At 46.6% G+C, this 25,890-nt stretch overlaps 1 protein-coding gene across 16 annotated transcripts in view; it reads left to right on the top strand.

Annotated features, from left to right (window-relative positions):
• Nucleotides 1-24,926, top strand: part of BCOR (BCL6 corepressor) — an 83,518-nt gene extending 58,592 nt beyond the window's left edge. For 9 of the 16 annotated variants that reach the window (XM_085585989.1, XM_085585957.1, XM_085585971.1 and 6 more), the window contains 9 exons: nucleotides 551-832; nucleotides 1,232-1,585; nucleotides 7,309-7,637; nucleotides 7,963-8,208; nucleotides 14,010-14,176; nucleotides 20,899-21,044; nucleotides 22,193-22,270; nucleotides 22,483-22,633; nucleotides 23,797-24,926. In XM_085585989.1, the coding sequence (XP_085442115.1) occupies nucleotides 551-832; nucleotides 1,232-1,585; nucleotides 7,309-7,637; nucleotides 7,963-8,208; nucleotides 14,010-14,176; nucleotides 20,899-21,044; nucleotides 22,193-22,270; nucleotides 22,483-22,633; nucleotides 23,797-24,091 (2,048 nt within the window). In that variant the 3' untranslated portion in view covers nucleotides 24,092-24,926. The remainder of the gene's footprint in view (nucleotides 1-550; nucleotides 833-1,231; nucleotides 1,586-7,308; nucleotides 7,638-7,962; nucleotides 8,209-14,009; nucleotides 14,177-20,898; nucleotides 21,045-22,192; nucleotides 22,271-22,482; nucleotides 22,634-23,796) is intronic. The other 7 variants (XM_085586015.1, XM_085586002.1, XM_085586009.1 and 4 more) reach the window with 2 other exon arrangements.
• Nucleotides 24,927-25,890: the final 964 nt, after the last annotated feature.

Raw genomic sequence — 25,890 nt, 5'->3', positions numbered from 1 at the left:
TCCGTGTGTGCGTGTTCTGTATCCCATTTATATCTCCAGAAGAAGGGATGAATGCTCTTAAGTCAGACTCCTGCAATTTGATGGGAGAAGTTAGTGAAAGATTAGGAATTAAGGGAGGACTAATACTTGGTTTTCATCAGAGGGTGTTTTTGAACTGGATTGTGACTTGCCACAGTTTAGGGGGGTGAGGTTGCTTTCTGAAAAGGGTTTGTGCTTTCAGTACCTAAAGATGTTTCTTTATTCAAAAAAGCATATTGTGATGTTTCTATGGATACAAGTATAGTGAATATTGTGCTTCTTAAATTAATGTAAAAACAACACAAAGTAGTGTACATTTGGGAGTTTTGTGCATAACTGTTGAGAAAACTGCTGCCTTAGGCTGGGCAGAGGAGACTTGTTCCCAAGTACAATTTTGTGTTTATTTGCATGCCTCATGAGCCAAAATTCATGATGGAGATGACATTGAAGAGATCAGAGAGCAAAGCCTTCTCACAATGAATTGTGTCGTATTTATTAGGTCTTGTGGTGTTTGTTTGTTTTTTATTTTTAGGTAACTTTGCTAGTACAGAAAACAACCGAGGTCACTTTCTTGAAACTCCAGAGGAAAAAGATCTCTCAAATGAGAAATGTTATTTAGAGAGACATTCGGTATATGAAAAGGCAGAAGACCAGCCAACAGAAGATTTTGGCCAACATTCATGTCCACGTCTGGACAGGAAACGTAAACACTCTGGTGAGAGAGTGCAAAATGATGGCAGCCAAAATGAAAGCTTTGTGGATGAACTGCAGGACGAAGTTATATCAAAAGCAAAAAAGAAGAAGAACTCCAAAGGTAAGACAGCATTTTGCTTTGGTCTCTCTTAAGGAATGTCTTGTGAAAGGAACGTCCCTTTGGCTTAATGTGTTTCCATTTTTGAACTTGCTAGTTACTAATGTGAGCACTGTCATTTCACTTTAAATTATATATATGTATATATATGTATGTATATATATGTGTATATATATATGTATATATAAAAAAAACTTGGTATGTAAGGATAAAGCACTAGTCATTGGCCACTGTAGCCACAGCAGTGCAAGTTACTGTAGTGCATGTAACCCGTAATGAGCGAAGCTATAAAATGCATAGTGTGGTGGTAAAGCTGAGACTATATGCCCCGAAAGTGAAAATGTAGCTTTTGTTTTAAGTTGAGGGGGCTTTTTGATTAATTTTTAGTTATTTTTCCATTAGATGACTGGCCTGAGAGGGAAATGACAAACAATTCCTCTAACCACTTAGAAGAGCCCAATTGTAATGAGGTGACCAACCTGAAGGTGTGCATTGAATTAACAGGGCTCCATCCCAAAAAGCAGCGTCACCTGCAGCATCTTAGGGAACTATGGGAGCAGCAGGTGTCACCAGAGAGATCCCCGTCCGGCAAGTTGGGCCGGCAAAGCAGGAAAGATTTAGCTGAGGCTGTTCAGCCAGAGGCCACTGCAAAGGTCAAAGACTTCACAGAAGAAAGGCACACCAAGAAAAGGTCAGAGGCCAAAAGCAATAGAAGTTGGTCTGAAGAGTCCCTCAAAACAAGTGACAATGAACAAGGTATGCAGAGACTACTAGGGAAACCAGCTGGCTTTAGCATGTACAGTGACGCATGCTGCCACCGATGTTAAGGAATTGTCGAGAGTTTTTTTTCTTCTTTGTTTTTTTTTTTTAACTATATCTATTTCTGTAGATGTCCATTTTTATAAGGACTGACACCTCCTCTTTAAGAATTGCACTGTCAGACAAGAAAACGTGTTTGTGTATGTGTGTGTAACTATGTGTTTGTGTGTGTGTGTGCGTGCGCGTGTGTGTTTTGGCTCTAAATATTTTCGTAGATGATGCGAAGATGAAGTTTATCTCTAGAGGAGAGATGGGGAGGGCATAAAATGCGGGCATGCTTTTTGGGTGAGAGGGGGAGCAAATGGACTGCTAGTTTGCGTAAGGGTGTTTAACCACACGTAGGGTTTGAGGGGTGGTGAGCTTCTAAAACAGCATCAGCACCGCTATAGCAGCTCTGGATCTCGGGAACCCAACACCTCCAGCACCCTCAGCACTGCTGGTTTCCCCTGCCTTTCCCAGGCCATGTGCTCCAGAGCAAAGCTCATCCTCCTCCTGACAAAGATGCTTTGCTGGTTCATCCTGTGCATGTCCTGTAAACCCCTTGCACCCCACTTCCCAGCCCCTTGGAAGAGGTCTTCCAGCATGTCTCTGCTAAGGGGTTGCTTCCTAAAAGCATATCAGCTTTCCTTGACTTGTTTTTGGCTTTTTCTTTACCTCTCACTCAACTTCCTCCTTTCCCTATCCTCCCTCCCATTTCTGTCCATACCCTATCCTGGGGGAAAGCCTGTGGATACAATATGCCAAATTTTCATTGGGATGGGCAGGTCACTCTCCTGTCCTCACTGTCCTCAGCCCCTGGGCACATTTTCTGCTCTGATGTTTTTCTCCTTCACTGCAGCACTGTGCTGCTGTAGCTTGGCTGAAGAGCTGATGGGGAATGGAATCACACAGTGCACAGGGCAAATCCCCTTTTCTCTTCTTTCTCTTTTCCTGCTCTTACCTCTTCAAGTCCTCTGCTTGTTTTTGAGGAAAGACTGTTTCTGGGAGCGGGACTTGCCTGAAATGGCATTTGGGCTCCTTCCTCCTTCACAAACCTGGGATCTTCATTGACTGGAAGACGTTCACATTCCAGCTGGCCTAACTTATAGGTTAGCTGAGATCCCCTTGAAAGAGAGAAGCATGAGGAGAATGGATCCTCTTGTGTCATGCCATGGAAAGGACTGTGTCCAGATCATCCTGTGCCAGTGAAGATTTTCCTTGGTAGTGTCTCTGAAACAGTCACAGGCAAAAGTATCAGCTTCCCTTCGGTCCTAAAGCTTCTCATCTGTCCTTCTCCTTGGTAGGATTGTCTGAGGGCAGAAAACCTCAAACTTTGATGCTTACTGATGGGGAAGGATCTATCCAAAAGGATTTGTGCAGTAGGAGAGCAAAACTTGACTTAACAAACCAAGGACAAAAAGGAGCTTTTACTCTTACTTCCTTGCTTTATGTGCTGCCTTGGTGAGGATGGTGTCAGCTCAAACACCTCTGCCCCTCACCTTAGTCCTTTCAGAGAGAGATACCTTGTAGAGATCAAACGAGGGTCACTAACAAGAAGCTGTATTGTGTAAGGATGCTCTCACTTTCCCCTGGAATGCCTCCTGTGGCAGTGACGAACTTATGGCCTTGGGAAAGAAAAAGAGGAGTGTCCCAGTTTATGCACCATTCCCAAAGGCATTCAGATTCAGTTGCCCTATGACTATGAAAAACCTCTTGGGTTTGGAAGCTGCTGTAAAACCATTAACTTGACTAAATTGTGCCTTGCTGTTCATTGTACAAAGACAGTGGATATCATTCAGATAATTTTGCTGGTGCTTCTCCAGCCCTGTTGAAGTGTAAACTTATGAATCTCCTCATTCTTAGTTGACTGGGATGAGGACATTTTCCCCCATTGTGTGACAGAGCATCCTCTGCATGACAGTCTCATGGAGACAGAGACTTGCAGCTTGTCTGTCTTGCTCAGGACCGGTCCTCAAAGTTTTCTTAAACAGGCAAAGACTGTCCATATGAGAATATACACTGTCACTTGCAGCATTTTTTTTAGTTTGGGGCTGGGAGCAGCTGTTCTCTGTGCTCAAGCACTGCCTGCAGTTGTGGCAGTCTCTGCTGCTGGGCAGCTGCTTGTATCCCAAGGAGCAGGCTGTAACAGGACAGGAGCATTGCCTCTGTGCTTCTGAAGCCTCAGTCTAACATTAGCAGGATGATTTGCCACTCCTGCCTTCAACTCTCTGGCAATGTGGAGGTTTCTGACTTCTGGGCTTGTTACTCCAGCTGTGATTTATGCAGAGCAGTGTGGGCAGCAGGTTGGGGGAGGTGATTTTGTCTCTGCTCTGCTCCTGTGAGACCTTGCCTGCAGTGCTGTGTCCAGTTGTTGGGCCCCCAGCATGGGAAACATGGGCCTGCTGGAGCAAGTCCGGAGGAGGCTGCAAAGATAATCAGTGGGTTGGATCAGCTCTGCTGTGAAGACAGGCTGAGGAGGTTGGGGTTGTTCAGCCCAGAGAAGAGAAGGCTCTGGAGAGGCATTATAGCACCTTCAATACCTAAAAGAGGGCTCTAAGAGAGGTGGCGAGGGACTTTTGACAAGGACATAAAGAGATAGGACAAGTGGTAACAGATTTAAGAGGGTGTAGGCTTAGATAAGGTTATTTGGAAGGAATTCTTGACTGTGAGAGTGGTGAGGCACTGAAATAGGCTTCACAGAGAAATTGTGGCTGCCACATCTATGGACGTGTTCAGGGCCAGGCTGGATGGGGCTCTTAGCAGCCTGGTCTAGTGGAATGTGTCCCTGCCAATGGCATGGGGCTGGAGCTGGATGATCTTTAAGGGATGATCTCCCTTCCAACCCCAAACCACTCTGTGATGCTGTTGCAAAGCGACGTGTCCGTGCTGGGTCTCTGGGGTGCAGCAGGTCCATGAGCGTGGGGATACTGCTGCTTTAGGGCATCCCACTGCTTGCCCAGCCCATGACAAGGCAGAAGCCACGGGCTGTGCTGGAGTCCCAGCTGAGCAATGCTGCTGTACTGCTGGCCGTGCAGCGCCAGCTCTCTGCTGCTGCCCCGGGGAGCCGCAGCCGCTCACCCGCTGCCAGGAGAAAGCTGGAGCAGCGCGGAAACAAAAGCCCTGAGGAGGGGAGCTGGAGGATTTCACCCACCGGGAAGCATGTGCCAGCCCCTGGGAGCTGCCTGGGGCTGCAGGCAGCGTGGCAGCCATGGGCTTGGCAGGCAGGAGGAGGCAGCTGCCGGCGGGGAGCTGAACAAGCGAGCATTCAGGTGCCGCGGCAGCAGCTGCTTTTCCGCACGGACCTCGCAGCAGCCGCTCCTGCGGGAAAGGAGACAGGTCCTGCTCTGAGTCAGACTTGCCACAACCCACATCAGTCAGAGGCCTGAGCTTTTTGGGGTTTTTGGTTTGGGTTTTCTTTTTTTCCCCCCACCGTGAATATTTAGGTATATTCCTGCTCACTCTTGTTATATTTCTCTCTTCACGTGGTCAGGAAGATGGGGTGGGATTCCAGAATCAATCGCTTGCTGCTTTTCTGGCCCCTTGTCTTGCATTTCCCAGGCTGATGCTTGGCTTTTTCTGTGTAGTGCTGGCATATTGCAATGTTATTGATCCTGAAGCTCCTGGGCTCACAGCATAGCTGCTCTCCATCTCTCAGCTCCGGTGCACATTTAGCCTGGTGCCTGCTGTCACCACTGTGGAGGGTCAAAGGGAAACACAGATTTGATGTGGAGTTTGCACACAGGAGTATGCATTTTCTGTGGTGATTAAACTTCTGCTTTCAATGCCTTGGCATCTCTGCATGGGAAAGCCTGCAGTTCTTTGAGATAAGCTTCCTGTGTTTTTTTTTTTTCCTTCATCCTTTCAGTATTTCTGTCCTTCTCCAGACCTGTGAGTTTTTAATTCTATTGCAGTTTTTCTGCATGCAGCTGTTTGTTCCATTTGCACTCACCAGAGCTCCTTGCTGTTGCTTTCCATCTTTTCCATCTTTTTTTTTTCTTTAGAAGTGATTAAGTAGGTAATGATGGTACTTCTGTATTGGAATTGGGCTTTTCACACGCTACTCAATTAAGTTAGTTGGGAACATGAGAATTAAACATTTTCCTTACTTTGTGCTATCTACAGGGTTGGAAAGACAGCCTTGCCATCCATAGGCTCAGCCTATGACTAGGTGCCATCTTTCAGTATTGCAAAGCCTGAAAAACTTGCATGATTTTTGCTGAATAATCTGCACATCATGTGTCCCATAAATTCCCTGACATCTGCTTGGCAAACCGTGGTATGTGCCTTTTTCTAGAAAGTGGCTCAAAAGAACTGAGGGATTTCTGTTTTCATCCTTAATCTAGAAAGCCTTCTGTGAGTTGCTTTCACAGATCTATTTAAAGGAAGACTAAAGTGTGAAACTGCCCACCAAGAGGATTCTGGATTTTATTTTCTTTTTTACCAACTGCTTCCAGACCGAATCTCTTTAAAATAAGAGTGTCTCTCCTCTGAGCATCTGCTTATTTGCTCCTGCCATCTCTTCTATTCTGAAAGTAGCATCACTTCAGAGACTTCTCAGAGCAAGGGAGCTTCTTTCAAGTTCTCAAAGTTTTTTCCACACCTTCCCTTGGCAGTGTGGTATTGTTTGGCTGAAGTGTCCCTTCCTTTCTAGCAACCTTTAATTTTTCTGCAAAGAAGTTGGTTCTGAGGTCACCACAATTCTTTTCCCAAGGGAAATTCAGACTATAAAAAGTCAACTTTCCTGTCCTTGTTTTGTTGTAAGCTTGCTTGCACTCAAAAAAAAAAAAAAAGAAACCCAAAACTAACCATGCTTTTTGCATGTGGCCCAGATTGTGGGATCCAGCTTGTTGGAGCTAACCCCCAGAGAAAACCCAGCCCTGCCAGTATCCTGCCACAGGGAGCAGAGTACTGGCCTTACTGTCCCAGTGTCCCAGAAAGACTCACTTCTGAATGCTGTTCTTGGGGGAAAAAAACATCTGATTTCTTTTCCTGCAAAATCCCTATGCTTTCTGATGGAGAGCTTGCACAGAGCTTCTGTAGGGATGGCTCCTTGAGTAGTCTTTCTTCTCTTGGCTTGTTTTGGAAGTTAAAATGCTGCCAAGGAGGTGTTCCTTGTCTTAGGGCCATCTTGGGACTAAGCTCAACATTCCCACCTCTCCCAAAACATCACTTCCATGACGCAAAACCATCCCATTAAAATCTGATCCATGCTCCCACCTTTGTTCCTGTCCCATCTTCCCTCTCCATCCCTGTGTCTGCACTTACACCCCACTGAGACAAGCTGGGCTGGGCCCAGGCTGCTGGAGGAGTTGGTTCCCCTTCAGATCAGGCAGTCCTAGGTAAGGAGGCGAGTTTTTCCCTGCAGCTGTTCCACTCTGCCCGTGGTTCCTGGGCTGTGGCACTGCCAAGCTGGCCTGGCACGCATCCCCACGGCCCTGGCACTGCCCGGCACCTGCGTGGGGCTTTTCATTCAGGGATTTTTATTAGAGCCCGATAACCGCTAGCGTGGCGTCAACGGGCGAGATGCTATTTACAGTTTGGATGTGGAACGCTTAAAATATTAACCATTTGAAAATGTAATTGTAGATCTCTTAAGCAGTGAGGAGCTTGTGTTAAGTGCTAGCAATGCATTTTCCTTTTAGTGCACCGTGCGATGTGTAATGCCTTTCCTTCCCATTTAGGCTTGCCCGTATTCCCGGTGTCTCCGCACATGAAGAGCCTTTCATCCACCAATGCAAACAGCAAAAGGCAGGCTCAGCCAAGCTGTACTCCAGCCTCGAGGTTGGCTGCCAAACAGCAGAAAATTAAAGAAAGCCGGAAGACAGATGGGCTGTACGCAGACGAAGAGGAGGATTTCCAACATGCATCTCTGATGCCGAAATACAGCGAGTGTGAGAAGCCATCAGGGAAACGTCAGTGTAAAACAAAACACTTGGCACTGCAGGAGAGGAGAAGGAGGTCATCTCTGACAGGGGATGACACCACAGATATCGAAAATGCTGAAGATAAGGTATCTTTATTTAGACTTAATTGTCCACCAGCCTCTGAGAAGGCAGAGCCGGCTTGCTTAAAACTAACGCACTGTCGTGCATGCAGGGTAGCGGGGATTGCGTTCAGATTTGTCTGTGGGTGCTTTGCACATTTTGTGTTTGCTTTTCTTAACCTTAGTTGAAGGCACTGTTTCGGGGTGAAGCATCTTGTGTTTACAAGCTGTAGCGGGACTTCCTTTAAAAATTAAATATGAGAGGAAAAGTGTAATTCCTTGCTGACAAAATACAGTCCCGTCACTTCACTGTGCAAAGATAAAAACCCCCCCACCGTCACGGTTTTGACAGGTAACGAGGAAAGTCAGGAAGCGACCGGAGCCGGCTTCAGACTGCGACTCCTCGCCGGCCAAGGCGCTGGAGCAGAAGCCGTACGAGCGCCTGCCGCTGCCGCCCGCGCCGCCGCCGCTGGCCCTGGCCAGCCCCCCGCCCGACAGCACCCCCGGCCGGCCCATGCCGCCCGAGGCGCGGCGCCTGATCGTCAACAAGAACGCGGGGGAGACGCTGCTGCAGCGGGCGGCGCGCCTGGGATACGAGGTGAGGCTCCCCCGGCGCCCCGCGGGATGGTGGTTTCCTTTTCGTTTCAAAAGTTGAAGTCCTCTTCCCCGATCTCCAGGTGGGAATTCTGCGAAGTACAGCAGCGTTCGGTTGGGTCGCTGAAAGTTGTAGCTCCCATTCCCCTGCTGCGCTCCCTTTCCTGGTGTGTGGGGTTTGGAGGCAGGTTGCTGTGGGAATGACTCCCCGCACTGCAGGGATGCAGGGTGAGCAGCATCCCACGGGAATGAGCAAAGGGTAAAGTTTTATTGGTAACCCTCACTTCCCTTTAGATATAAACCATCTGCAAACAGAATGAATGTCTTTTTTTTTTCTTTTTTCCTCCCAAGTAATCTTTATGGTGATCTTTAATAAGCTGTATGTTTTCTGCTTTTGTTGTTTGTGAAGAGGGTGTAGTTTAGGAGCAGGGTTTTAGTTTTGTTCTTCTCTCCAAGGAGTATCTGGTATGTGACACAGGATGTAGCGCTTAGAGTGTCCTCCTGCATGATCAGACACATCATAGGAGCACTCTGCATGCTTTATACTCGGCGTCTGGAGCTGCTTGGTGTAGCTGGAACAATGTTGTCTAATGAAAGGGGCCCCCTGTTGCTACAAAAATCAGAAACCGATGAATCCCTTGGCTCGGCCGTTTTGAAGCACGCTTTTATTGGGGAAATATGGGCATGTAGGTATGAGCGTCGTTGCTGCTCAGTTTCAGATCTGCTGCAGAGGTGTTTCATTGCAGAGAGTGCCTGCTGCCCTCGGCATGGTTGCAGGGCTTGCTGTGCTGCTGGGAGGGCTGCTTGGACCTTGGGGCTGAGCCCCACGTGGGAAGGTGGCATCAGCCCGGGTCTGGGTGAGGCCTGCCCAGCCTTGGGGATTTGCTGAAACCTTGAAATGGCCTTTGTATAGCTGGAGAGAGCTTTGTGTGGAGCAAGACCTTGTCCAGCTCTGGAAGGCAGCGTTTATTGGAAAGGTTTTGTTTACCTTAGACAAAGACTTCTTCTAACCCAGGGCACTTCAGCTGTAGCTGGGAGAGGTGGTTGTTACAGCACTTTAATGGAATTCTCCATAATTTAAATGGTTTAATTTTCTGTGGGTCCAAAATAAAAATGTTCTGTAGCACGTGCTCCAAGCTATCGGTGTGTCTTTTCTTCCTGCTTGGGGTTTGTCAGGGTGAGTATGCTTGAGCACTTGGCTTTCTGTGCCCAGCACCTCTACTGAGCACAGCTCAATGGGAGCAGCCCCCAAGCTTAGTGATGGGCTGACATCCTGCTCCAGCAGGGGCCCAGGGCTCTGCATTTGCTTTGGCAGCAGGAGCTCTCTGCTATCAAATTGCCTGCCTGCAGAAAGCTGGGGATACCCAGGCTTGCCAAGGTGTGGGTAACATTGTGTGCCACCATGCCTTCCCATTATCAGCTGGTTGGGGATTTTCATTTTCTGACTGGAATTCCCTCAAAAGTTCAACTTGAACAACGTGTTTTTAAGAGGCTTAAATATTCAGCTCATTTGATTTGATTATTCAGGTGGTGTTGACCATGCAGCAGCTGGTTCTGTTGCTGGTGGAATGCAGGGCAGGGAAAGAGCCCGGTCCATGCACCCAGACTGCTGCCAGAATCTGATGTTGTCTGTGTTTTTTGTGCCACCCTGTTGGACCTATGTTTGGCCCATGGTGAGCTGTGATACTTTTATCATCCATGGACGCTCCATAGCTGAGGGATTTTTCTTGATAATAGAAAGTTGAATTGAACTTCCTTTGTCTGCACAAAGAATGAGATTGGTGAAGAATTTAAAAATTCCTCTATGTAAAAAAAAAAAAAAAAAAAAAAAAAATCTGGATGAGTCAGGGTAATATGCTGGTGTGTGACCTGTGGCAAGTACACAGGTCAGTTTTCTGCCATCCCTGTTAGCAGGGCAACAACCTCTGGTGGGCGCGGGGGTTTCCCTGGCTGCTGCCATGGCAGCCCTTTGCCAGCTCAGTGGCAGGGGAGGCAGGGGTTTGCATCATCAGGGCCACAGCTTGCAGAGGGAGCCGAGTGCTGATTCAGGACTCGGAGCTGGAAGCAGCTGGCACCGCAGGGCACCACCGAGCCCTGGCAGGAATGCTGTATTGCCCTGAGACCGGATGAGCTCGTGCCTGCCCTTGGCAGCCTGCCTGCCTGTGCAGCAGGGATGCCCTGAGGCTGTGCAGAGATCCCACTCCAAACCCTTCAGCACGCAGAGGTGCTGGCAGGCTGTGTGTGTGTGTCACTCCTGGACCCAAGGGGAGCCCAGTGCTGGAGGCCATGAGCCCCTGTGCTGCTCCCAGTGCCGCAGGCAGCAGGACACGAGCGGGATACGGTTTTGTGTGCAAAGCTGGCCCGAGTGTGAAATATCGAAGGAGAAGTGTGGCTTGTGTCTGGTCAGATAAATTGCAGGGCTGCAGCCAGCAAGGCTACTTAAAGACAGTGCAGCAAATGGTCCTCGGCCCTAGAAATCCCTGATGAAGCTGGTGGGAAGCTTTGTCTTTCCCTTCCTAGGCTTCTGCTTCAGCAGGATGTTACCAGCTCATCCCAATGTATGGCCACTCTCGAATCCATTCTGTTTTCCCCATTTGAAACAAATGACTTGAGATAATGGTAGTCTTAAAACTGTAATTTACTTTTTGTGAAGAGGGAATTACAGGGAGCGTAGAGTCTTTTTGGAAAAAAAATTACAAAAGGCTTGTGTAATGAATTTGATGTGAGAGGAAACACTGGCTGTCTTTCTGCCTCACATTGCTTTTTTGGTGTGTGTCTGGATTTGCTGGGTTTGGCTGGGGTAGGGTTAACTTTCTTCCCAGTGGCTGGTATGGAGCAGTGTTTTGGATTTGTGCTGAACGCAGTGATGATAATATAGGGATGTTTTTGTTACTGCTGAGCAGGGCTTACACAGAACCAAGGCCTTTTCTGCTTTTCCTGCTGCCACGCTGGTGAGGACAGTGGTGTGCATGGGAGGCTGGGAGGAGACACAGCCAGGACAGGTGACCCAGACTGACCAGAGGGACATTCCAGACCATGTGGCATCATGGATCAGAGTGTAAAGTTGGGGGAGGAGGAGGGGGATGTTTGGAGTGATGTTTGTCTCCCCAAGTGACCAATGAGTGGGATGGGGCCCTGCTCTCCTGGAGATGGCTGAACACCTGCCCAACCTTGGGAAGCAGTGAATGGATTCCTTGTTTTGCTTTGCTTGTGTGCATGGCTTTTGCTTTCCTATTAAGCTGTCTTTATCCCAATCCATGAGTTTTCCACCTCTGACCTTTGTGCTTCTTTGATTCTCACCCTGGTCCTGCTGGTGGGGGAAGTGAGTTGGCTGCCTGGGGCTTGGCTGCGGGCTGGGGTGAAACCATGACAGTGGACTGGGAAAACTCCATCAGTTTGTTACTAAATCCTTCCTGGGAAGGCAGTGAAATCAGTGAAGTGTGTGGTGTGTGGTAGGGCGTTTAAACACACGTGAAGGCAGGGTTTATCCAGGCACGGGGAGTTCCCAGTGTCACTGCCACAGGAGCAGGAGCTCCAGAGCACCATCCTGCCCCTGCACAGCTCCTGCAGGGCTCCTGCATCCTGCTCAGGAGTGGACACCACTCCAGGGCTTTGGTATGATGCTGGGGGGAAGTGTTAAGGCTCAGCATATAATGCCTGATCCAAGGGCTGTGTCTCGAGGTTGGATGTGGAGGAATAGTGCTTCTTGGAGCCTGGGGGATGCTGAGCTCTTCCCCTGGAGGAGGAGTATATAGGAAGGGCAGCTCCTTGCATATGAGGATGGACCATGCATATGTGCATACTTTGACATTACTGTTTGCAGTTTGGATAAGAAACTGCAAGAAGCAGAGGCGGAGGTGTCTGGTTATATTCTAGTTTGACTCTTTGGATTAACTGTGAGTGATTTTCAGAATGCTGGTTTAAATAGAGCACCTGAACAGACATTAAATTGCCCTGTGGCACTCTCACAGCCTTCCCCAAACCTTAGCGAGAAATGCTTGTGAAACCAAAAGTGTGTTTGTGGCACCACATGTTCCTGTATTTGGCAATGGTGGCTAATTTTTTTGTAAATTGAATAAATCATGTTAAAAAAAAAGTTAATGAGGCATTTAATTAATTAACAATGTAGAGTTTTATGGTCTTTATGGTTACATTTTGTGGTTAATGACATTCTTCTTATAGCCTCTTAACACAGAATTGCCTGACAAAATGAGCTTTTTTGTCCAGTAGTAGGTATTCCACCCTAGGATGAGTATTTCCTTTTTACAGAAATAGATGAAACATCTTTTATTTTGAGTTGCAAAGTCTATTTTAAATGGTAACTGCATGCTAAAAGTGGCGCTGAATACGGCAGCTGCTTCTGCTACCTTTTTCCATCTGCTAATTTGCCTGGCAGGGTGGTCTGCTTTGAAGGAAAATTCATAGCTCCGGAGTATAATTTTGCACGGCCCTTTTCTTACGGGCTTGAGCATGTGCAGGGTAAAGAGCATCCGTTCTGGGCCAATTTTTGGCCCTTGGGCTGATTAGCAGGAGCATCCAGAGCCCCTGTTTGGTGAGGGATGGGACTGTGGGGGTCCTGTGTGAAACCAGTGGGTGCATCCCCCATGGCATTGGAGGGGATGCTCTGGAGCCTGGGACAGGCAGCTCATTAGCTCTCAGCTCTAGGCTGGTTGGTGAGGGCCTGCTAAAAGAGCAGCTTCATGCTGTATCCTGGATACCAGCTCTTGAGTCAGGTGTACCCAGAGCACAGATTATTGCGGGCTTTCTGGTTTATTTTGAAACGGGAGGAATAAATGCAGTGTGCCCGACGTGGTTTTATTCTCTTGGTTTGGCAAAACAAGCACTCGCCCCCCTCCGTGCCGTATCTGGCTTTGCAAGGATGTCACTCAAATGCAAAATTAACGGTTTACCACTAATCTGGGAACGTGGGGGCTGTTTTATGCATGGAGCTTTTCTTAGAAATGTGTTTTGTTTTGTTTTACCTTCTTTTGCATCTGGCACGAGTCGAGGAAGACTTGCACCATCCTAAATTTTTGGTTGAGTGATGGAGCAGTCATTGTTCCAAGGCTGCACGGCAGCGCAGAGCTGGGTCTGGCCCAGGCTCTGGAGCGTGGTGTATTTGACTGCAAGATGAATTGTGTTAAATTCACATGGCTTCCTGCGGCGCCGGGCTCGTTATTGGAACCTGGCGCCTGCCTTTACTTCTGCATGCAGAAAACTGGGGTGGGTGAAAATGGGATTTCCCCAGTCTCGATAGAGCCAGGCTGGGTTTTGTTTGCTGATAGCAAACCATCCTTTGTGTGTCTTAAATGTGTTTTGTTTCAGGTCATGCACTTTTTCTTTTAAAATCAAACTGACGTTGGCTGTGCTGCTGTTGCTCTCGCAGAATTTTCTGTTAAAAAAATGCAGATGTAAGAGTAACAACCTTCCCACTAGCTTTACGTGTAGAAGTTCTCAGAAGTGGAACACTGAGTTTTGTCTGTGAAATTTTTATGTTCTCCCTCTGTGACAGTTCTGATGTTGGGGGTTACAGGGTCCTGCAAGGCATGGAGCTCTTGGTGTCACTTGCCCAAATTAGCCTGCTCAGGGAAGTCTCTGCTGTGTCTCCTGGGCATACAGGACTGTCAACAGACCCCCTTTTATTTTCCTTTTGACTGACCAATCTCATAAAGGGTAACTTAACCTATCTTAGGGATTTTGTCTTCAATGCACTTTCCCCCGCTTTTTTCCTTCAAGCAGAGCGGTTTGCACGTTGACACGACAATAAATAACTCGATGCTCATCTGTTTTCCTTCCCGCTTCCAGGAAGTGGTTCTGTACTGTTTGGAAAACAAGGCGTGCGACGTGAATCATCGAGACAACGCGGGTTACTGCGCCCTGCACGAGGCCTGTGCCAGGGGCTGGCTGAGCATCGTGCGGCATCTCCTGGAGTACGGCGCGGACGTGAACTGCAGCGCTCAGGATGGGACCAGGTGAGCAGCACCCTCTGCTCTCTGCCCCCCCTTTATCCCACCCCAAAACACTGGAAGCAGGTAGGGCTGCCTTGCTGCTGGTCCTTGGGCAGGGGCGTGCAGGGCTCAGTGTCCTCCTCTGCTCCCTGGTTAATAAAGCAGTGGGGACACGCTTCTGTTGGCACTAGAGTTCAGGGTAATTTCTTCTTTTTTTTTTTTCTCTTCTGGGAATTTTAATAAGTTGTGCTTTGGTTGGTTTTTGTTAGCGGAATTGCCAGCTGCAGGGCAGGAAGGAGTGATACTTGAGCTGCAGCCCTGCTCATGTGCCCTCCAGCTCCTTTGAGCTGTGCCAAAAGAGTGGAGTTAGCCTTGTTAGCAGGGTTACTTTTGAGAGCACTTCAGGCTTTTGTGGCGATCGGGTGTGTGAGTCCTGTATATGCTGTATAAAAATGTTGTTTGCTGAACTGTTAAACTATCTACCTATTTGATATTTTGGGTTTACGTTTTTTTTCTTTTTCTAATCCCGAATTAGCCTTTTTGTTCGTTTCCTTCACAGAATAGAGGGGTGCTTAGTTCCTGTGCTGGCAGAATAGATAGTGAGCTTTTGTTTTTAGCTTTGTGGAGAAAAAAAATGCTGCTCTGAACCTTGTTTTTAAGCTTCTTGTGTATCTCCTAAAGCGCCTCTTTGACCACCTCTGCGAGGCTGACCTTGGGGTAACTTGTCCTGAGCATATGCAGAGCTGTTATTCAGTCTGTGCATTTTGGGGACAGGTCCCTTTGTATTCTTCGAATCTCCTGCAGCTTGTTATCTTAAATGGTTTATCGCCTTCCCTATCACCATCCAAATAGCCAGGGAGGTAAAATTAGCGTAACTAAGAGCCTGCTTCTTTTGTTTTTAAGCTCTTTATTTATTAACTTGGGAAGGGAGGAGTCTGGAAAACAAAAAGGGGTCTGGTTAGGATGGTCCATTAAAAGTTCATGATGGTCCATTGTTCCCGGCCCATCACCAGCCCATCACAGCCCAAAGGAAAGCTTTTTGGAGAAACATTAAAACCCCGACTGGATTGTCAGATTCCTCCTCTGTCGCCCACGTCTTTGTAAGAGTTCTGAGCTCTCCAGGCTGACAAACAGCCTCGCATTTTCTGCTGCCTTCAGCTTTTGTATGTGACCTGTGAAACAGCGGTGAGTTACCGCAAAAAGAATCCTAAATTATTTTTGTCTCACTCGCTGGAATAACCTATATAGAAAAATTATCCCTGGGAAGTGTCTGAGCAGTCTTAATCACCCGCCAGTTCAGAGTCCACCTTTGATCTCTAGTCACAGATGGAGCAGATTTTCAAGAAAAAACTTGGCCAGTGTACCCTGAAAAGTTGTTTTTGGGAAAATGGATTTAAGAAATGAACATAATGATGATCTGATCATAGATGGTAATGTCAGAATTCAGCGTGCTGTTGCCTCTCTTTTCTGAGGGCAGACTTACTTTTTGTTTGGAAAGCTGCCAACAGACAGCAAGAGTCCAGAACACAGCCACTACACAGAGGAAAGATGGTCTGAGTTGGGCAGGACAGAGAGCAGAAGCTTCTGTGAGGAGCTTTGGATCTGTGTAATGCACACTGCCTTTTGGCAGGATCAGACTGCTCTGTCTCTGCAGAGTAACTCGGGACATTCATAAGACAGGTCCCATTTCTCTCTTGAAGGTTTTCCTCCTTTAACTTAGAAGGAAAGATGTGTCAGTCTTCCTCAGCTGTGTGGCTTTTAAAATTAAAATCCAAAACATGTTCAACCCTTAGAAATACACCGAAGCCTTAAAATTAACAACAAAAAACCTCCAAAACAAAACTCAAAAAGCACACCATCAGAGACTTGTCCTTCTCCCCTACTTTTCTGGCGACTCTGAATTTGCTTTTTATTTTCCCCTCTGCCACCTCACTTATCCAAAGGTACTTTTGGTGGTGCAGTGGAAGCTCTGGAGCCCGCAGACCGTGGCGGTGGATGTGTGTGGTTCTGTTCAGGCTGTTAATGTGAAGCAGCACAGAGGAGTGATGTAACTGTGATGCAGCTGCGTGTGCTGTGCCAGCACAGCTGTGCTGGTGAGGCAGCTTGGGGGGTCACCTGCAGCTCTGGGCTCTGTTCCTTGCTGCTTCTGCCACCAGCTTTTTGGGGGACACTCTGAAAAGTTGTGAGGACATGGGTTTGGTCTGTGCAGGATGTCCGTGGGAGTGCGAAGGATGCAGGAAAGTTCTGTGAAGTCTGTGCATCTCTCGGTCCTGGCTGATCATCGTGCTGGCGCTGCTGTGCGTGTTTTGGGATGAGGCAGGCGTTCAGCCTCTGGTTCCTGAAGGTAGCAGAAATCTCGGTGAAGCCAGAAACAAACAAAGCGCCAGACTGGTGCAGGGCCAGTGAGGAGACAAAGTTTGGGGGGTAGGAATGGTGCAGCCCTTCCCTTCACCCCAGCTCTGCGCAGGATGTGCCCCTCTGCCCTATTCACAGCACATCTGGCCAGGCTAAATGTGGTAGGTCTTGGATGTTTTTCCCCTTAAACTCGAGGCTGATAGACCACATGCAGTGCCTGCAAACCCTGAATACACAAGCACTCTGCTGCTCAATTAGTGCCTAATCAAAGATTATTGTAGAACCCGGAGATCTTTAAGACCTGTCTCCGAGGTGCTGCAGTCACTAAGGGCTCTTAATCGTCTTACCTATAAATAATAATAGACCGTGCTTAAGAGGTGAGAGCTTCCCTTCCCCGACAGGACCCCAGTAAGTGCAGTTGCTCCACTAGGGGTGTTGGAACTGACATTAGCAAGGCTGTTTGCCGCGTGTATTTGGCTTTATCTCGCTGTTCTTCTCCTCTTACCTCTGCAAAATGCCCTAGCTGAACCCTTGCCATTATCGAAACAAAACCACATGCCAAAAATACAGACATCCCCTGCCTGTTCGTTGCTTCAGAGTTCGCTCGCTGGATTCTCTCTCTGCAGCCACTTTTGCTGTATCCTCCCCGCTGGCAGCTGATGAGCTCAGCCTTTTTTTTATTTATTTTTTTTTTTCCCTGCGAGGACCATGCCAAGATGGCTCTCTTCCTGTGTCCTTTCAGCTGGTCTTGGCAGAGCCATACCTTCCAGCAGCTGATTGCGTTACAGAAGAGGCAGCCTGCGGAGCTGCCCTCCTGCAGCTCCTGCCTTGCCTCTTCCGTGGGGCAGCCTTGTGGAGCAGAGCGGGTGGAAATAAAAACAAAACGCCAAAAATAATGGCATTGCCCGGCGACTTGCAACACCTCTTACTGCAGTGAGGAGAGTTCTGGTGGTGCCTGAAAGCCTGAGAGCAATCCCAGACTGGTCTAAATAGTTTATCATTTTGGTGGTGGAATGATAAACCCCCAGTGAAATGTTTTCCTAACTCTAGCGGCAGTAAAAATAGTAGGAAGGATTCAGCAGTACACAAGAGAGGGTTGAGATGCGTGTCTTTTGTAGGATATTGCAGCTCTCGAATATCTCCAGCTCCTTCTGGGGCCTTTTGAAGGGTTTGTTTTAGAAACGAGCTGTGCTAGGTTAACTGTACCATTAGGGATGGAGAGTGTTTATTTCCACGGTGCTCAGGGTGGAAGAGATTGTATGGCAGAGCAGCCCAGGAGAGGACTCCCAGGGATCTTCTTTTATTTTCACATCTGAAAAAGTTGCCTATTCCAGTAGTTGCTTTTGCATCCTACAAAGAGGATGGTTAAACTCTGCCAAGACTGAAGAATACTCCCTCCTTTGCTGGCCCTGCTGGGAGAAGCAAACAAATAGCTGTGCCTTTGCACGGTCTCGCTCGTGAGCTTGCCAAGAAGCTGTTCTAGCCAGTAAAAGAGTCTGTCAGTGCTCTGTTTTGGCCTTTCCTCCCTTAACTTATCTATGGGGAATCTCCTTCCCCGCCCACCCCCCCATCCCCGGCAGTGTTTTCTTTGCTTCCTTCTATTTATTGTTCTTCCTTCTTCCGCACTGCCTTACTACGCCTTTCCTTCCCCATGCCTCTGTAAATTCCCCTCTCATGCCCAGGCAGCCTCCCTGTGTACTCTCAGATGATGAATCTGGTTCTGCCTGCCTCGCTACCTGCCCTGCTGCCTCTGTCTGCAGCACCACGTTGGGCTTGACCTGTAAAGAGGCAGAAGGAGGTTCCATCACAGGATTACAGCCCATGTGCTGCAATTTTTCCTTCCTGGGGAATGCCCAGGCACCCTTTAATAAACTCGTCTGAGTGTCGTTAAATCAATTGAAACACTGGGCGGTGATTTAGATGCTGTTTTTAATAAGTTAAGGGATCATCTTGAATTCATTACTGCTTCAAAAGCCACTTAGGTAAGTCAGTTTTAAAAAAACCCCAAGCACAAACAAGAAAACCCACAAACCAATAATCCCACAACACTCCTCAACCCCCTCCCAAAACCAGAAAATCGTAATTCTGAAATAAGATTTCAAAAGAGTTCCAAATTAAAGACTCCAGTAAAGCGAAGGGGTGGGGGGGAAGGAGCATTGCCAGCACTCGGCGACAGCTCTGATCTGCTCCTGCTGCCTGTTGCCAGACTTTCAGCCAGGGATGCTTCATGCCCAGTGGGGGACAGGAGGGTTTGCAGCAAGGCTGACCTTTCCTGCTGTAGATGCTCAGACTGCCATGACCCAGCAGCTCAGGCCTCAGATGCTTGCTGACAGCAAGAAACACCAGATACTTCTGCAGCCTCCGTGTCGGCACCTCTGTTATTTGTTGCCTCCTGCTTGGTGTCACTGGGATGTGACGCTGCGATGTAACACTGATCAGATCCTGGATGTCACACTTCCCTGGGGGAAGCACTGAGTCGGTAGGTGGAGGTGGGAGGGTGAGACTTGCAGGGGAATCCGGGGGAATGTTGGCTCCTCCAACACTCTCTGTCTCAAAGGCATCAGTTTCAGTGTTATTGTAGAGGCGTTCCATCAGAAACTGAGAAGGGATATCCTGACCCTTTGCCTGTGATCCTCATGGACCTCTCTAGTCTTAAAATGTGAAGGTGGCTTTCCAGTGAGTGGTATGGTGGGATTTGAAGGCATCCACATGATGTGCTGGATGGTCTGAGGATTGGCACAAGCTGCACTGAGGACTGTGCTCAGCAGCTCGAGGACCTGTTTCTTCACTCTGTTGGTGGCATGGGGTGTTTGGGAGGCAGGCAGCATGGGATAAGCCCTCTTTCCGTAGGGAACAAACCAGCAAGTCCCCAAGTGCACCTCCTCAAGTCAGTATATTGTACTCAAAACCGATAAGACATGCAGCTTTCCAGCAAGATGGACACAAGCAAGAACCCTTCACATGTAGCTGTTAGTCACCGTAAATCGTGGTCTTTTGGAAAGTACTTGGAGCAAATCCAGATGTGTGGGAACATCTTTCTGAGACTTACCAGTCACCCTCCTCCCCCTCCTACCAGCAATGCTGTGTGATAGATGGGAAAACCATGGTGTGCCATCCTCTGCTGACTGATTTGATCCTCCCCTCCTTTGTCCTGAGCTTTTGTGTGTACCAGGTCATGCCAAAGCAGTGGTGACTCGGAGGGGACATGGCCCTGAGAGGCAGGAGTGCTGGGATGTGACAGGAGGGAGCTGAAGCCCTGGTTGTCAGCTGAGCACTACTTGGCAGATGGGGAGACAGAGCAGAGAGGTTCACTTGGCTGTGCTTCCAAATGACTTCCCTGGTAACTTCTTTGTGAAAGCTTTCCAGGAAGGCAGTGTGTGATCCTGCTTAAAGTCCTTCCTTGCCTTTTCATACAAGCTCCCTGAGGGCTTTGACAGCCTTGTTGGGGGGCAGCAGTGTTGACAGCCCAAAGGAGGGGCACTGTGCTGAGCTGGACTGCCATGATCAGTGTCCACGCATTGGACTCTGCTTTTAGTTCCTGGCTCTTGCTGTCTAGGGAAAAGATAGGATTTTAGCACATCTTCATTAGTCTGAAGGGTAATATGTTCTACTTCCAGACAACTTCCCGTTACGTATAATCAATTTTAAAGGCAGAAGTTAATGCGATTTATAATTAGCGATAAGGAATTCTAAACCTGGAATTGCAGGCCTGTGTATTAATGAATAATCCTTCTGAAGGCTCACAAAATCTATGTGGAGCTTGTATAGATTGCTCACGCCGCATGAAATGCTTTAATTTCTGGGTGGACTACACTTAAAATAACATGTTTTTTCTATTCTCTGATTAGAAGGGTTGAATTGTGCTGCAAATATATTTACAAGTACTGTTTAAAGAGGATGTTCTGCACGGAAGTTTAATTCCAAGCAAATTTTCATAACTTATTTCTGTGTACATAATTTAGGAGCTTTGGGTAACTGATTTCCTTGCTTGCCCAGAGGCAGGCTGAATGAGCCTTGCTCCACAGCACGCTGTTATATGGCAGAGATTTGGAACGGTAGAGTGACTTGCAGCAAAATGATGTTTGTGAGGCTTCACACAAACTCCTGCTTTCTGTTACAGCAGTGTAATTATTTTACTGTCCCTCAAAAATGTGTACAGCAAGGAGTAGACCTAACAGACATATGTGCCCTGAGCAGTCTGACTGAAGACAAGAGGGGAGGGGGATGATGTGCAAGTAAAACCGATAATAAAATGATTGGCAGCTGTATTAATAGTGTTAACTTTCTATAAATAGCTTTGATCTACAGTCAGAAGTTTCTTGTCAAAAATATTTGCATAATACTGTTGAGTCAAAATGTAAGGCCGTGTTTTTTGTTTTATTTCACACCAGACCAATCCACGACGCGGTCGAAAACGACCACTTGGAAATTGTCCGCCTGTTACTGTCCTATGGTGCTGATCCAACACTTGCAACCTACTCTGGGAGGACCATTGTGAAAATGACCCACAGTGAGCTCATGGAGACCTTCCTCACAGGTCTGTGCCCACACCGCCTGGGTCTTTCTGGTCCTGGCAGATGGGGGCTTGTTCCCTGTCCCCCAAAGCCCCTCCTGCCTGGCAGGGGTGACTTCATGCCAAGGAGCTGTGGGGTGGGATGGGCTGGGCTGCTGTAGCTCCCTCTTTGCCTGCAAAAACCCAGAGGTTGCAGGTGGGAAGCACAGCCATGCTTGGGGGCTCCTTCTAATTGAAACTCTTAATAAGTCATAAGGATTATTCCACTGTCAGATTTGATGGGTGGGTAGGAGGTCAGCGGGCTGTTTCGGTGCCTTCAGTTTTCTGCTTGAAATGAAAATAAGAAACTTGCCAATTCAAATAGCTGTTTGTTAAGCATACTCATGTTTTCCCATGGTCTTGCTTTTTATCTTAGACTATTTTTGGTTTTGCCAGTTCTGCCTTGTTTTACATCTGAAATACTGTAAAAACACATTAAAGGCCCTTGTCTTTAAACATATCCATGTTGTAACATGGTTTTAGGGTTCTTTTTCCTCTTTAATTTTGGATTAAGACACTTGCATTCCCTAATGACTTACCTCTGAGCATGTTTGCAGTGCTCATAGTCCATGAGTTTAAGTACTCACCTGTTTACCTGTTTAAATGGTGCAGTATAGAAGGCACACAGACATTTTAGAACTCCAGTAAAGTCCAGTATCTTTGAATTCTAGCATCCTGGATCCCAGTAATTTTTCACCAATTCAACTTGTAAATCTCCCAGATTATATCTGCAGAAAATAACTACATCTTCTGAACATACCTGTGTGAAAAAATCTTTTTAATCTCTTTGTTTGGGGCCACAGTTTCACCCTCAAGTTAGTGTCCAGAATAATTGTGAAGGCCAAAAAATGCGGTACACCCTGTCTTCACAAAAATAAAATACTGCCCTCAGTATCTGAAGCTTCATGTTGGGCCTGTCCCTGTTAGACCTTAAGTGGTTATTTGATGTGGTGGGTCATTATTTGATGTGGGGGAATGGTGTATGTAGCTGTTGTTTGTAGCACGTGTGCCAGGAGTACGGTGTGGGATTTTTTGATGGAAGGTGTTGAGTCTCTGTGACGCGCCGCCGTCTCCTGACTTGCCAGCTTTTTGTTCTCATCAGTATGTTTTTGTTGTTGTTTTTTCCTCTCCAGAGTATTTAACTGACCTGCAAGGTCGAAGTGTTGATGACCCTGGTTTGTACTGGGATTTCTATGGCAGCTCTGTGTGCGGTGAGCAAATGTTGCCCTTTATTTCTTTGTATGCAGAGACTTTAAAAACATGGGGCACGTGGGGGTGGGGGCTGTTTTGTTCTTGTGGTGGAGGAAGCTAGGAAGGAAGCAAACTGATTTTGTTTGCAGATCACGTTATTGGGGGGAAAAAAAGCAAGACCTGCAACAATCTTTTTATTGCTGACTTAGCACCTTTATTCAATTTTATTTAGATCCAAAAGATGAATCTGGATTTGATGTCTTGGCAAATCCTCCTGGCCCAGGTGATGAAGATGAAGATGGCTTCAGTGATGTGTTTGAATTTGAATTTTTGGATGAGCCTCCCTTACCGTGTTACAACATTCAAGTGTGTCTCTCTCAGGGGTAAGAACAAATACAGATTTTGGGGCAAAAAGCGCTATGATGATCTGCTTGGGCTGGTAGCAATTTGTGTCGGCAGGGAAAAGTGTTTGTATTTATATAACATAAATGAGAGATCAATACTGTAACTGCTGCTGTTTTTTATGGAAATAAACTAATAGAAGGTGAGAGGGGAAAAGGCTGGTTTGTCAGGACTGAGTTTTTACTGCCGTATTCCAGAGCAGGACAAGTGATGTTTGAACACAAAATCCTTTCCTCATCCCAGACAGGCATCTTGTTTATAACTTCTCAAAATAGAAGTGCTTCTAGCACTTAAATTTGGGTATGATGTTTGTACGGTATTAATTCTATTTCATGAGCTTTTCTGTTCTGCTGCTGAGTGGACATGCTTTTCTGGATGACAGAATGACACCATTACTGCTTTTCTAGACTTTGTAGCAAAAGTGATTTAAAGCTCTGAATTGGAGCAAACAAGTATCTTAGGGAAGATCCTGTGATAATAATAAGCAAAGACCTGGAAAGTCGAATTATCTATTATATTCAAGATATAAATTAGATTTGTTAGCAACTGTTGTTTACCATTTGCACCAATTTTGATGTGATGGCAGCTAGTTTTAAGTATTGATCATGTAGGAGTGTGGGTTTAATAAGTTTTTTTTACATGGGCGATGGATCTAACTTAATTCCCTGAAGTGGACAACTATAAAGATTGAATTTTAAAACAGTTTCGTTTATCTGACAAAAAACCAACTTACTGTTGACTTCTATTTAATATTGGCCTCTCTGGTAGTCAGGAGTGCTGAATTTTGTAGTTGTAACTATAAGCCATATCCTTATTTATGAAATGAAAGTTGGGTTTAGGTGGGCTTAAGCTTTAGGTGTTGGAGTTGGGGTGGCTGTTGGCCCACATGGGCACTGTGAAGCCCAGGTTTCATAGGTCCCCTGCATCCTGGATCTTCCCAAAGCTGCAGGCAGCAGTACTCTGAATAAATACATACACACCTGCTCATCTGTTATTTTCGACCCTTGGGCAACAGCCTTGATTTCGGAGGGATTGTTTTGGGGTGGGATCGGGGAGGGGTTGTCACACAGTGCTGTGGGGAAGAGTCAGGAATCCTGTGACTCAATGTCAGTCACTGGAGCCTCTTTCTCCTTTGCCTCCACAGACCACGGAACTGGCTTCTGCTCTCGGACGTGGTGAAGAGGCTAAAAATGTCATCGCGCATCTTTCGCTGCAACTTCCCCAACCTGGAAGTCGTCACCATCACGGAGGCAGAGTTTTATAAACAGACTTCCCTCAGCCAGTTGTTCTCTTGTGCTACGGACCTTGAAGCTTTTAACCCAGAGAGCAAAGAGCTCTTGGACTTGGTGGAGTTCACAAGCGAGCTCAAGACTCTGCTGGGCTCCGAGCTTCACTGGCTGCACCCGCACGAGGACCCTCCCTTCGACATCCTCTGGTGAACCTTCAGCCCTTTAATGTACAGTGCTCTATACAGCTACTTCTTTATGTATATGTGTTCAAATGAATTGTTTCTGTAAAGAAAGGACACTATTAAATATGAAAATATCTTTCCTTTATATAAGAGATCTGAATTCCAGTTGGATGGATTTTGGAAGAATTTTTTTTTAACTTCAATCGGTTTTTACAGAAATTGTTATATAATGTTTCTTTAAATGCACACAGGCTTTGGGATAAGTTTGTTATTACTCGGAACACTTTTTTTTTTAAAGAACACACCCACACACATTGACTTTGTTTCATGCAAAGCACTGATTACACAGAACATACTTTTTCTAGGTGATGTGATCAAAGTCGTGTGGCTTGTTTGGGAGATAGAATTCGGTAAGGCACTTGGTGATATTATTTTTCGGTTTTTTTGTTTACAGAATTACCTGCTTTGGCCAGGTAAGCACTATTGAATATAATTCAATAGTTTGTAATATAAATTAAACCATATCCATACGCAACAACTAATTGTAAGAACTTTTATATCCTAATTTAAAAGCTGTGAAATTTAGTTTTCACACATCAAACCGGATTGTTTATATATGTTTAAACATTTTATGCTCTTTATTTAAAGAAGACTTTGAACTATTTTTTCTGTACCTTGTAAAATATTGAAAAACTAACATATGTTGAAGTTGCTTGAAACTGTACATAAACTAAATTTTCTGAATTGTGTGTTTATGTTTGAGATCTGTGTTTTAACTTTGTAAGTAAATCTTCTGCCTTTGTATTTATATTTTACAAAAATTTTCTTAAAGGCAATAAAACTTGAGAAATGAAGAGGCTAAAGTGACTCCCATTAACTCCTTTGCCTGGTTGTGACATGACCTTCATTTTATTAATTTTCATTAAAAGAGGGTGTAGTTTCCAAAGTGGGGCAGGACTGGTAGAGGTGCAGGCAAGCAGCTGATGAAATCTGGGGTACACTCTGTGTTGGCTTTCTAAATTCCATGTTGCAAGAAAACATCAGGTTTGTGCTTTTAGTGGGACAAGGGTTTAAAAGTGGTGTTCACAATACCTAACTGTGAATAGGTTCCATCATTTTCCCTCCTTTGACATCCTTTTAATTTCAATTGGCTGAATTATCTTTTCAATGGGGTCTGCAGAGTGGGAGTTAATAGCACCAGGGGAGATGCTTTGGTTTTAATGTGGAGCATTAAACCTATGAGCACATTTTGGGAGGATTTAAAGGGACAAGAGCCAGAATGTCACTTCTGTGCAGCTCTGGAATTTCTGTCTAAGAGGCTGATCTCTCTGGGCTTGGGCAAACTTTCTCTGCCTTCCCTTTCTGGAAGGAAATTCTAGCTGTGATCTCAAACTCATGAGGTTTAATTAGGGCTGTTATTAGGAGTAGTATGTCTTAGGATAGCCAATTGCCACTGAGGTATTTAAACTGCTCTGCTCTTGTGGTGGGGGCCAGCACCCCACCCAAAGGGTCGTGAAAAGCATCTGGGAAGAAGTTTCTGCACTGTCCTGGAGGCTGAAGGTAAGGGAGAGCTGTGCTTCACTTCTGAAGGTGCCCTGGAGGGGAAGACTCAGAGCTGCTGCCTCGTGGTGTGCTGCCCGTGAGTCTTTTGCCAAACATTTCTACGGTGTGGCTTTACAGTGGGGCTGTTCCTGTGGGTTAGGTGGTTTTGTAGCTGAGCCAAGAGGTGAGAGAAGGGTCCAAAAGCTGGCTGCTGCTGGATGCTGAAGTCTTATTTCCACACAGGACGGGGAATTTTTAATCCTAACACGTCTGCCAACCTCCTTT

Source organism: Lonchura striata, chromosome 1 (genome assembly GCF_050655825.1).
Source record: "Lonchura striata isolate lonStrDom1 chromosome 1, ASM5065582v1, whole genome shotgun sequence".
Lineage (NCBI taxonomy): Eukaryota > Metazoa > Chordata > Aves > Passeriformes > Estrildidae > Lonchura > Lonchura striata.
Note: the sequence above shows the minus strand (reverse complement) of the source record. Positions and strands in the feature narration are given on the sequence as shown.